Source organism: Diaphorina citri, unplaced genomic scaffold (genome assembly GCF_000475195.1).
Source record: "Diaphorina citri unplaced genomic scaffold, Diaci psyllid genome assembly version 1.1 scaffold316, whole genome shotgun sequence".
NCBI lineage: Eukaryota > Metazoa > Arthropoda > Insecta > Hemiptera > Psyllidae > Diaphorina > Diaphorina citri.
Window position 1 is genome coordinate 143,926 of NW_007377751.1, and position 12,430 is coordinate 156,355.

At 37.4% G+C, this 12,430-nt stretch overlaps 2 protein-coding genes across 2 annotated transcripts; one reads left to right on the forward strand and one right to left on the reverse strand.

The window, feature by feature from the left end:
* Positions 1-1,929: 1,929 nt before the first annotated feature.
* On the reverse strand, positions 1,930-8,477 carry LOC103507476 (presenilins-associated rhomboid-like protein, mitochondrial). The gene is made up of 7 exons (XM_026822322.1): positions 8,446-8,477; positions 7,745-7,857; positions 7,272-7,485; positions 5,916-6,133; positions 3,662-3,757; positions 2,416-2,642; positions 1,930-2,157 (listed from the first exon to the last, which is right to left on the reverse strand). Exons 1-7 carry the CDS (start codon positions 8,475-8,477, stop codon positions 1,966-1,968), a joined length of 1,092 nt encoding a protein of 363 aa, XP_026678123.1. The 3' UTR covers positions 1,930-1,965.
* A 917-nt stretch (positions 8,478-9,394) lies between these two features.
* On the forward strand, positions 9,395-12,409 carry LOC113466713. Its single transcript, XM_026822324.1, has 5 exons — positions 9,395-9,636; positions 10,379-10,535; positions 10,661-10,724; positions 11,849-11,980; positions 12,402-12,409. Exons 1-5 carry the CDS (start codon positions 9,602-9,604, stop codon positions 12,407-12,409), a joined length of 396 nt encoding a protein of 131 aa, XP_026678125.1. The 5' UTR covers positions 9,395-9,601.
* Positions 12,410-12,430: the final 21 nt, after the last annotated feature.

The following is a 12,430-nucleotide window of genomic DNA, read 5'->3' on the forward strand; positions in this document are numbered from 1 at the left end:
GACTAGAGAACAGCTTGATGATGTCTATGCACTTAGGATCAACATAAATAAAAGAACCTCTTTGCTATGTTGGAGCGACTTCGGACAAAATCTAAAGTTTTGAGAAACGCGAACTTTTTTCGAGCTTAAAAAGTTATTTAAAAAGATGGAGATTATAAGGGTGGCAAATCGCTTACCTTCTCGAGTGCAAACTCTCCTTTTTACTAGGACTAACGCCGTCGATTGAAATCTGTATCTCCTCTGTTTCAATATTACTTATGATCAACATAAATAAAAGAACCTCTCTGGTATGTTGGAGCGACTTCGGCCAAAATCTAAAGTTTTGAGAAACGCGAACTTTTTTCGAGCTTAAAAAGTTATTTAAAAAGATGGAGATTATAAGGGTGACAAATCGCTTACCTTCTCGAGTGCAAACTCTCCTTTTTACTAGGACTAACGCCGTCGATTGAAATCTGTATCTCCTCTGTTTCAATATCCACAGGAAATTTGCTATGTATTTTTAAAACTAATTCACAGGATAACTGTTTGCTCAGAATATTTACATCTATAGACTCCACACTGAAACTTCTCTCCAGTAACAATTTCCACCTTGGTTGAGACGTGTTGTTGTCTGAAAATTCAAATTGGATAAGTTTATACATATGATGAAACATGTGATTTTTAATTAACATTCGAAGGGGCCCTTTTCTTAGAAAGAAAAAACAACAGACAGGGTTCATAACGTCCGTACACAAAAATCCACTCTGAGGCTTAGGTGTAGAGGAAAACAGCCCTAAAGGATGGGTTCTTCATCCAGTCACTAACTCTTCTTTAACAATAATAAAAAAAAAAAAACTGGATCTAAGTAAATAAATTACAAATTAAACTTACTAGAAACTCTTCTAAGGGAAGATACTTGCTTTAGGAGTGTTCTAAAAGAAATCTTTTTGGGCTTCTGAGATAGTTCACATATTGAAATTCCCCTTGTGATTAGATACCTACCTAGCCTTGGATCTTTTTTTTTTCCTTCTTTTTATACTAGGTACTCTGTACAAACTACTTCTCTTCACAAAAAGCTTCAACTTACTGATTCAGTAGAAACACAGACATTTCCAGTCGGTCTTTTTCTAATGAGTTTTTGAAGTAGGTAGGTATAAAGGGTACTCTGATAATAACTGGGCACCAGTAAAATTATCCACCAACTTGTAGTAACCACCAGACTTCAAAGTCTTGAGTTGCAAAGCGCTTTTTCCGGTATCTTTGTGAGGACAATTTCTGGGATGTCCAGAGCCTAATCTGAAGTCCAGGGCACACTTAAAGCTAATCCTTTGGCACAATTAGTTTAGTCACAAACCAGTAATCTTATCAGTAATAAAAAGAGGTCCAAATCCAAATATTCAAAAATACAAATCTATGGCCAATTTATTTTTATTGGTCGTTGGTCGAGTTGATAAGACGCCAAACGCTACCATTCGCTCTTCGAGTGACAAAAAAAGCGGCCATTTTGAATTTTCAGTTTCTTCCAAATTTGCCAACCCAAGAGAGAAAAAGTTACTACGAAACAAATTTTGGAAAACACCTTTTTACCTCTGACAACTCTTTTTCCCCCCCTTTAATTTCTTGTTTCATTTATTTTGTCTCTAAAAAACACCAGAAAATCAAAATCCAAGAGATAGCCAAGAAATAATGTGCTTTTTCCGTTGATCAGTCTTCGTTTTCCTGGCTCCACTTTTTTCTCGTGGCATTATCCACTAGTTCCTAGCCTCATTGGACGACCTTGCTTGGCCTTTGGGAAACGCAGGTCATTGACCTATTGATTCTTTCTTGATCGGTAACTAGGTACCTGAAATCTTTGCGTTTGAGGCTTTCAGGGCTTTTTTATCCGAATCAAACAAAACTAGATTCAATTGAAAAAAAAAAAAAAAAAAAAAAAAAAAGTGTGAATGACACTTTTCACACATCTTCAGGCACGGATTACCTCAGGGGTCACCCGCCCCCGATCTGCTTCTTCAATGACTTCCAATATTCCACCACCGGGGCGCGATGTGCCCATGTCTGCTCTCCATACTTGCTGTACAGGATCCCGAATAGGGCCCCACCAAGATGTGCAGCGTGATCGAACAGTCTCCATCGGAACAGAACCCCGAGGAAATCCAAGAGCATGATCCCTTGGATTGCCTGCGGGAGAAACAACAAGAACAGTGCTTACTTATCTTACAATGTAATGGTCCAGAAAACCCTAAGGGATTTTAATTATGTTAAGCATAAATGCTGGTCACAAATGTCGTTCCCCGCTTTACCCTACGTTAAATTTTACGACTTGACCTGGACTCGAACCACTAACCTCCAGATTCAAAGTCCACCGTGCTAACTACTACGCCAAGTTGTCAAATTCGGCTAGCATTTTTTTTTTTTTAATTATTATTAATGACTCACATGTTCTGCGCTAAATCTGACATAGGGTACAAACAGAATGCCCAGTTCCGTGTCCGGATGCGTAATACATGTATGCGCAAGTACGGCCATGATTGCGCCAGACGCGCCAATAGACAGGCCCGGCTTGCGCACGAGGATCTTGTGAACGTAGCTGAGTAGGGAAGCTACCACACCTGCCGTCAGATAGAACCCAACGAACTGTTCCTTGCCTAGGTCTTCAACTGAACCTGAACAGAGGGATTTCAATTGTGCTCAACACGATTTTCATTTTACTCTGGCCGGGGGCCATAGAGTTAGTTTAAACTCGGTTGAAGTTTAACTCTCGGATTGAACAATAATAAAACGAATTATCTTAATGCTTGTTACCTACAAATGCCAAGAAAGTGAATTTTAACAAAGAACTACTCTTTTCAATGAACTACTCAATCAATGAGTCAGATTATACACACCTACCCATAGGTAGACATAAATGAGTTAGATCATAAATCATAACTCTTTTTCTATATTGACTCATTAACTGAGTAGTCCACAATTAAATATTTCCGATTTGCAATTTTATTATAACTCACTAACTCTCTTAAATCTCTATGCCCTGATTAACCAAATCACAATAACGTGAGTCTATTGCCCGAATCAAAAGACATGTTTGATTTGCCAAGTGTAATCAGCACAGAAGAAAGAGAGGTAGACCCGAAATCTAAATTCAAAGCCTGGCTTTCTCCTATCCTGTCTTCCTTCTCTCTTCGATTTCGGGACGATAAGACCATAGCAGTTACAGTTCCCTCTGTCAAACCTCTTAAAAAAAAGCCTAGTATTTTCATCGACTGACTCTTATTGTTTTCTTTTCAGTTCAGCTCAGTGAGGAGACCCTGTCCCTCCTTCAGGACAATGTTACAAAAATTTTAGCCAATCAGATATGTTAAACCGAGATTAAAACTTAAACGGAGTTTTAACTCACTTTGTGGCCCCCGACCTCTGTAACTAAAGTTTTTTTTTCCGAATCTAATGAATCCAGCAAATTCATAAAAAAAAAAGTGTTTTGAAAATCCGAATTGAGTGAATGGGATTTTCAAATCCATCGGAACCAGATTCATTGAAAAAAAAAACACCCGCATTTTGAACATCTGAATTCAGTTAATGTTATTTTCAAATCTATCGAATTCAGATATGTACTTGAATCTGGATTTAAAAAATAAAAAAATAAACTTCGAATCTTTAGAATCTTAGTGAGACCGAGAGAACTTACTGGGCATAAAGCTATGGAGTACAAACATATTAGCAAAGATGTGTAGTGGAGACTGGTGACTAAATGTACTGAGCAGCATTGGAACAGATAGATACTCTAAAACATAAACAACCAAAATATAAAATCAATCAATCAATCAATCAAATCGTGAATTTATTTGTGTTAAAGCAGAGCCTTTTCACAACTTTTGTAGATATCACAGCGTTACTAAGTGCTTTCTTTGCAATCAATTTCCATATTTCAATAATCTTTCTACACTGATAATGTCACCTCTGGTCGTTACTCGACTAAAGTAGGTAATCAAATCTCCTCACCATGCTGAGTGCACCCCGAACTTCAGCCCGAACTCCAGCCGTAAAATCTTCGACCCAGCCGGGAATCGAACTCGGGACCTACGGCGTGCAAGCCTAGTGTGATACCCACTGGGCGACGGAGGTAAAAAAAAAAAAAAAAAATGAAAAGTCTGGTTTAATCAACAATCTTTTTAATTTAAAAAATACCGGTAAATTGTGAAGTTTGACATCATGGCATACACTCCCATATGCAATGATATCATAATTCATGACTCCCGCTTTGTTTGTTTGTGCACTAGTGTTTCTGCACATTTTGATGTGAAATCTGACATCACAACTCTTTGAACTTTTTCATTAGAACGGCAATTAAAAATTGAATTTTTGACCTTTTAAAGTTACTTTTTCGCAGTTTTGACCTTATATTTGGATTTTTCACAACTTTTTACATAGGAATTGACCTTTTATTAATAATATTTTTCCAATTGCAACTCCTCCATTGATTTATTATGTGCTGTAGTAATTTTTATTATTGAACTGTAGATCTCCCCTACTTGAATGGAGAGTCCCAACAAGGACCCTTAAAGCCAATCAGGAAAAAAAAAAAAAAAAAAAAAAAAAAAAAAAAAGGCACTCTATTTATACTGCAAGAATCTTAAAAATCCCTTTACTCCCACAGTCTAAACAGAGTTTTATGTAGTTGAAAGTAATACTGAACCTGGAATAATAGAGGCAAATAATAATATGACTCTTGAGTGGAAGGTAACCACTAGGCAAGGTTAATTCTGGCGTTCCCTACTACCTAACCCTTAGTGCTCTATTATTATGTGGTTAAATTCTCAAATAAATGAGGGTAAAATTCCATACCTCAGCTGGAATCAAACCCACACCCTCCTATTTACCAGGCAAGTGTCTTGACCACTATGCCACCGAGACAGTGATATATCACCATGAGTCAGTGGTGATAGCATGTTGAAACCACTAAGTTCCAAATGGATCACTGAAGTTAAGGTTCAGTGATGTTAGGATCCAAGGGGGGTTTTAAAATACCATACCTGGTCAGGATTGAGAGCAGTTTTTGTCGCATCATCCCTCCTATGTGGTCCAGTGGCTGTCTTGACCTCTTCCCTTGGCACAATATCAATGAGAAAATCAAACATATCATATTTCGTTATTGCCATTGCTATGTCATTCCGCTGAAGTGTGCGCCTTTTGTTGTCCTCAGTGTGAATCCATGCTCGGATTGTGAGCTCGTGAATGAAAAGTTCAGCAGCTTTGGAGAAAAGCATGGGAGCTTCGGCTGAGATCATTTTGACTCCATCATCTAGCTTCATGATTTTCTTGATGCGAGCCAAGGGGAGTGCTTGAGTTTTCAAATCCAACTGAAAATTAAACAGATAAAATTATAATAGGAAAGAATGGAATATAATGAATTATTTTAGAGAAAAGCACGGGTACTTTGGCTGACATAATTTTAACAAAGGTTAGTTGTTTGCTTTTTTTTCAACTACAAAGCTTTCAGAAATGAGCAGTGACCTGTTATTATAGGGTTAGGTTAAACACAAGAAGGAGCTTTTTTTTCAATATTAAAAAGTTAGAACTTTCAAGGGTACCTATACACAACACTTGGTAAAACAAATTAAAATCAATAGGGGAATCATCACTAAGTGCTTTCTTTGCAATCAATTTCCATATTTCAATAATCTTTCTACACTGGTAATGTCACCTCTGGTCGTTACTCGACTAAAGTATTAGGTAATCAAATCTCCTCACCATGCTGAGTGCACCCTGAACTTCAAGTACAGAGCCGAAAAAACTTCGACCCAGCCGGGAATCGAACTCGGGACTTACGGCGTGCAAGCGTAGTGTGATACCCACTAGGCGACGGAGGTAAAAAAAAAAAAAAATAGAATAGTCTGTGTTAATCAATCTTTCTTTCTACAGTTCTGAGACAGTTTACTTACTTGACTGTGGATTGGAAGCAAAGTATTTGTACAAGACTGGATGTAATCTAGGATAAAACCAGGCTAAGAAGACCACACCATTCAGAAAGAGAATGGGAACATACACACGGTCTCCAGGATGTAATGCATTCCAACGCTTCCTTAGATCTTTCCTCCATTTTGGCTGAAAACAGAACAAATTACATGAGAAATGGGAGTTGGTTGGTAGCGCGTCTGCCCTGTAAGCGATAGGCCGTGGGTTCGATTCCCGCCAGGGGCGGATTTTATCCTGAAGGGATAGGGATCGTTCTCGGAACGGCTGACTTTCTCCTATCCTGTCTTTCTTCTCTCTTCGATTTCAGACGATAAGACCTTAGCAGTTACAGTTCCCTCTATATCAAACCTCTAGAAGAAAAAAAGTTGGATATTTTATTTTTCTGCAAAAGTTTATTAAGAAAAGGGATTTCATCTGGATCATCCTGAGTGCACCCCCAATCAGCCAGCAACATGTAATATCCCAGAGAGTTACCTGTCCAGATACCCAGGGACAAGATAATATTGACTGGCTGGTACATTTTTTTTTCTTCGTGACGTAGGTGCTATGTAAAAACTGAGGTTTATATTGGCTTTTTTTACCCTATACTAGTACATGGGGTTGGTAGCTCAGTTGGTAGAGCACTGGAATTTAGATAGGTCAAGTAAGTAAGTACCATCACAAAGTGGTTTGCACCCTCAGTGTAGTTAGGGACGCCAACCCCTGATTTTTTATTTTATTTTATTATTTTTTCTTCAGTTTTTTGCACATTATGGTGAAAATCACAGTTGGAAAACCCCCCAAGAATACGGTGTAGGTAGGTTCAATCAACGTTTTTGAGGTTCCAATTTTGATTTCAACATAAAAAAACAAAAAAAAACAAAAAAAAAAAAAAAAAATGGCGAAAGGTGAAATTTGGTAGGACTATTCCTAATATGGTCTAGCAGTCTAGTGGTTTCAATTTTCCGTGGCGAAGCACGGGTCACGGGCTAGTTTTAATACAAGGGTCAAGTTGATGGGAACACAGGGCATTATTATGCCTGCTTTTTGAGCGCTAGGTCGCGGGTTCGACTCGGGATGAACTTTATCTTAAACGAATAAGCTTTGTACTCTGCTCAGCTGGCTTTCTCCTATCCTATCCTCCTTCGTTCTTCAATTTCGCGACGATAAGACCTCAGTAGTCATAATATCAACAACATCAATCATCAGAAAATGTCTCAACATGAACTAAACTTGTGTGGCCATCATGTATACATATTGTTCTGTTAATCTCAATAAAGAGTGAAATTGCCTTATAATAATAATGATGATGATGATGATGATGATGATGATGATAATCTCACCTTATAATTACTGATATTGTAAAGGCACGCAAAACGACTAGAATAGTTTTCATAAGAATAATTGAGCGCGTTTCAATATCCACAGGAAATTTGCTATGTATTTTTAAAACTAATTCACAGGATAACTGTTTGCTCAGAATATTTACATCTATAGACTCCACACTGAAACTTCTCTCCAGTAACAATTTCCACCTTGGTTGAGACGTGTTGTTGTCTGAAAATTCAAATCGGGTAAGTTTATACATGATGAAACAAGTAATTTTTAATTAACATTCGAAGGGGCCCTTTTTTTAGAAAGAAAAAACAACAGACAGGGTTCATAACGTCCGTACACAAAAGCCCACTCTGAGGCTTAGGTGTAGGGGCAAACAGCCCTAAAGGATGGGTTCTTCATCCAGTCACTAACTCTTCTTTAACAATAAAAAAAAACTGGATCTAAGTAAATTAGTAAATAGATTACAAATTAAACTTACTAGAACTTTGGGCCTCTAACACTGAAATCATGTCTTGAAACACTTTGATCCTAGATTGTTCATCTTCCAACTCGTTTCTACTACTTGAAATGATTGAGCATAGTTTTACAATTCTGAAAGAAAACAGTATAATTAGCTTATAATGAGAATTACCCTCATTTGGCCAGCCTGGTTAGAGTGGTTAGCTTGGAGGGTAACGTGCCTGTCTTGTAAGCCCTAGGTCGAGGGTTCAATTCTCGCCTGAGTCAAACTTTATCCTAAACAGTCAAGGTTCGTTCTCGGAAGGCCGACTTTCTCCTACCCTGTCCTGCTCACTTCCATTTCGGGATAATAAGACTAAGACCTCTGTGGTTACAGTTCTCTACATTAAACTTCTTGGGGGAAAAATCAATATATGTTGTTGTGTTCAAATGTCGGGAACTTGATCATTAGGTCATTCTCCCACAAAATAAAAACACAAAAATCAATATGTTGATTATTGTTGTTTGAAAATGTCGGGTTATTTGACTACATACTAGGTCATTTTACCTCTGGCTTCCCAATATTTACCTACAATGTCGTTGCTGGCTTCAAAGGCAGGACAGGAGTTAAGGTGAACTGAGTTCATGGACTATTTAAGGAACATAAGGGACAAATAAGAGAAGATTTGAGACCAAAGCTGTGGAGATGGATGGGTGAACATAACTTGGCCTTTACAACACCTGTGTAAAAAGGTTGATAAATAGGGAACCATGGTAAAGGAGGCTGTGATAAGCACAAAAGTTGTGAAGAGACTCTCTGCTTTGTCACAAATAATTTGTCAAACACCAAGCACAGAGAAAAAAAAAAAAAAAACTTTGATCCCACCGAGAATCGAACCCGGGACATCCGGTGACCAAGCCTATTGTGATACCCACTCAGCCACGGAGGTCACTGTTTTCTAATAGTATACATTACATAGGTATAATTTGATTCTTATTCCTTGTAGATTCGTAGAATCTTAACCCATCCTTTATGGCTGTTTGCCCCTACACCTAAGCCTAAAATTGTAGGTTTCTAAAAAAAAAGTCTATTTTTTCAGCTTTAAGAGCAATTTCGCAATGAAATTACATTTCTTTCAAAAATCACTAGATTTTGACCTCAAATCAGGTAATTAATCTGACTATTCCATTTTACACTAGAGGGAGAGCAGCTTCATAGCTTCTTCAAATGGAACTTGAAACCTCAATTGTGACATTGGGGCTTTCTAGAGACCTTTTTTCTGAGTTCTACAGCTCAATCACTTGTCACAGTACTCAGTTGTACATAACACAAGACACCTGCAATATGGAAAGTGTTCACTTACCTGAGGATTTCAAAGTGTTCTTAATTTGGTGATGATACAGGGCAAGCTTGATAATCAAGTAAAAAGACTTGAGGAAAAGCGCTTTAGCGAAACTGCTTTAATTTTTCTAGCATTTTTAACTTACGAAAGATGGAAAAAAAATTTTATCACCAAAAAATGGCCGCATACTTCACTTTTTCAAAGATCTTAATCTACTGTTGTCGAACTCCTTGGAACTAGTGAAGGAATTTATTTTTTAGTGACTTTTTATTTTGCAAAACTTCTGTTGGACAACTTGAACTTACCCAAACCCAAAAGTGCCGCGAACTTTTTGAATTTTTCCCAGTTGCCAGAGAAATAACAAAAAAGAGAAAAGCTGGTTGACTAATTTTTCTCGCTACAAAACGGGAAAAATCAGAAGAAAGGGGTTATCACCTGTGGAAAGCGTTCAAAACAGGTGACCCACAAGGACTGTGGACCTATCCGTTCAATCCATAGATTTCTACATCTATGGTTCAATCACTTTCTACCACACTCCTAATTTGAGTCTCAATATGATCTCCGTAAAGTTGTACCAGACATTATCCAGGTAATCCCATGTTTTAGAATTTAGAATATCTCCCTCATATTTTCATTTTCATCCTCCTCTATCAATATTTGAGTCCCTTTGTCATGGCAGAAAGCTTTAAGATGTACTACCTAATAATGCCAAATTTCATGCCTTGGTAGGGATTTGAACCCACAACCTCCCACTTGCCAGCAAGTCATTCCTCAAAGCTACTCTGAAATGCTCTATGACTTGTAGTGTACAAAACCATTTTGCACTTATCATATTCCTGAAAGGCAAAAACATGATTTTCTGCAAATGATTTTTTTTTTTTTTAAGAGGTTTGACAGACGAAACTGTAATATGGTCTGATTGTCCCGAAATCAAAGAGAGAAGGAAATAGGATAGGAGAAAGCCAGCCGTTCCAAGAACAAACAAACATTATCCCATCAGGATAAAATCCACCCAGGTGGGAATCAAACCCACGGACTAGCGGTTACAAGGCAGACATGCTACCAACTAATCTAACTAGGCTGGCAACTTTATTTTCAAAACCGACAGTCAGATAATATCTGGACAGTATCATAACATGATATTTCTTTGATTTTCAGAGTAAATCCCATCAGGATAAAATCCACCCAGGTGGGAATCAAACCCACGGACTAGCGGTTACAAGGCAGATGCACTACCAACTAAGCTAAGTAGGCTGGCAACTTTATTTTCAAAACCGACAGTCAGATAATATCTGGACAGTATCATAACATGATATTTCTTTGATTTTCAGAGTAAACAAATGTGTAAGCCAGCAGTCCACAAAGTTGCTTCAAAAATATGCCAATTCTTCTCCGTTCAACAATCCGTCTTCTTGTTTTAAACCATTCCGGACTAAAAAATCAATGGACATTCAAAATCTAAGTCAAGCACATTTTAAATATACGGACATTTTCACAGAACCTTTTAGTGTCAAAAGGTTGAAAGGGCCCATTGTGTTCACTCTATGTACAGGTGAGAATGGGCCCACCATCCTATTCAAAATCTAAGTCAAGCACATTTTAAATATACAGACATTTTCACAGAACCTTTTAGTGTCAAAAGGTTGAAAGGGCCCATTGTGTTCACTCTATGTACAGGTGAGAATGGGCCCACCATCCACTTAATATTTGAAGTAAAATTTTAAACAGCTTAGTTAGCTTGGCAGCTAGCACATCTGCCTTGTAGGTGCTAAGTCACAGGTTTGATTCCTGCCTGGGTCAAACCTTATCCTAAACAGATAAGGTTCATTCTTAGAACAGCTGGCATTTTCCATACTTCTGCACAAGTGGTGTGTACTACTTGCGTACTAAATTTTCAGGTAGACAGCACTAATCTTTTCATTTTTCCCAGTCTACCTGGTTTTTCCAGTACTCAAGTAGGACATCTTTTTTCATTTTAGTACGCAACTAGAAGGTTAAAATTGAAATAGTACGCAAGTTACCTACAGCCTGCACAAGTACCTAAACTTCTTGAGAGAGAAAAAAAAAAGTTGAAGGTTTTCAAGGGAAAAAATAAATGCAGCTAAATTATTAAGAAAATTCTTCTTTTTCCAGGTACTTGTTGCTATGTAGGATGACAGCTAGCACATCTGCCTTGTAGGTGCTAAGTCACAGGTTTGATTCCTGCCTGGGTCAAACTTTATCCTAAACAGATAAGGTTCATTCTTAGAACAGCTGGCATTTTCCTATCCTACCCTCTATCTCTCTTTGATTTTGGGATGATGAGGCCTTTCCTATTGAGAGTTCCCTGTATTAAACTTTGGTAATCATGCAGAAGCCACAACAGTGAAAAAGAAAGCTCCTTTTTGTATTTAGCCTAACATAACACTAATCACTGCTCTAATTGTGAAAACTCCTTTTTGCGTTTAACCTAACCCTATAATAACAATGGTCACTGCTCATTTGTGCCAGTTCCTTTGGTAGCAATCTTCTATTGACGTGACTTCTGCACAAGTGGTGTGTACTACTTGCGTACTAAATTTTCAGGTAGACAGCACTAATCTTTTCATTTTTCCCAGTCTACCTGGTTTTTCCAGTACTCAAGTAGGACATCTTTTTTTCATTTTAGTATGCAACTAGAAGGTTAAAATTTAAATAGTACGCAAGTTACCTACAGCCTGCACAAGTACCTAAACTTCTTGAGAGAGAACAAAAAAAGTTGAAGGTTTTCAAGGGAAAAAATAAATGCAGCTAAATTAATGAGAACATTCTTCTTTTTCCAGGTACTTGTTGCTATGTAGGATGTTCAATATGGAGCTATGAGAATTACATAAACAGGGGAAACAATTTTCTCAATGACATAAGAAGAGAATTTCAAGACTCAAACTACAGGCCTGATGAGGTAATACAGATAGGCCAAAAGGGTCCAATGCGTTCAATTAAATTTAATAATTAGTTCTTTGTGTTTTCATCAAAATTAAATAATTTATTTAAAAATTATTATTCAACAAACTAAACAACCAAAGGAACAAAGGAAAATTTTAGTTGAAACTTGAAAGCTTGAAACTTTGAACCCACTTTTGCTTCCTCAAATACAAGTATATGACTAAAAAAATGAGAATGTGAATAATGCGGTAGCAAGGTCAATCCAGTGGTAACACACTCGCTTGTCATGCAGAAGGCCCCAGGGTTTGATTCCCTGTCAAAAAAAAAAAAGAAAAAAGAAATGCGCTCGTATTTTGATTGCCATTTTTTTTTTTTTTTTTTTTTTTTTTTTTTTTTTTTTTTTGTTTCTAATAGAATACATAGGTATAATTTGATTCTTATTCCTTGTAGATTCGTAGAATCTTAACCCATCCTTTATG

What these genes read in the sequence shown, in the direction of transcription:
- LOC103507476 (XM_026822322.1), bottom strand. Translation starts at nt 8,477, where the DNA reads ATGGTTCCCTATTTATCAACCTTTTTACACAG. An exon ending in TGCTTCCAATCCACAGTCAA is followed by an intron (nt 3,758 to 5,915) that starts GTAAGTAAACTG and finishes TTTATGTTTTAG; the next exon opens with AGTATCTATCTGTTCCAATG. An exon ending in ACTCCATAGCTTTATGCCCA is followed by an intron (nt 2,643 to 3,661) that starts GTAAGTTCTCTC and finishes CCCTCTGTTCAG; the next exon opens with GTTCAGTTGAAGACCTAGGC.
- LOC113466713 (XM_026822324.1), top strand. Translation starts at nt 9,602, where the DNA reads ATGATCTCCGTAAAGTTGTACCAGACATTATCCAG. An exon ending in TTGTACCAGACATTATCCAG is followed by an intron (nt 9,637 to 10,378) that starts GTAATCCCATGT and finishes TTTGATTTTCAG; the next exon opens with AGTAAACAAATGTGTAAGCC. An exon ending in TGTGTTCACTCTATGTACAG is followed by an intron (nt 10,725 to 11,848) that starts GTGAGAATGGGC and finishes TTCTTTTTCCAG; the next exon opens with GTACTTGTTGCTATGTAGGA.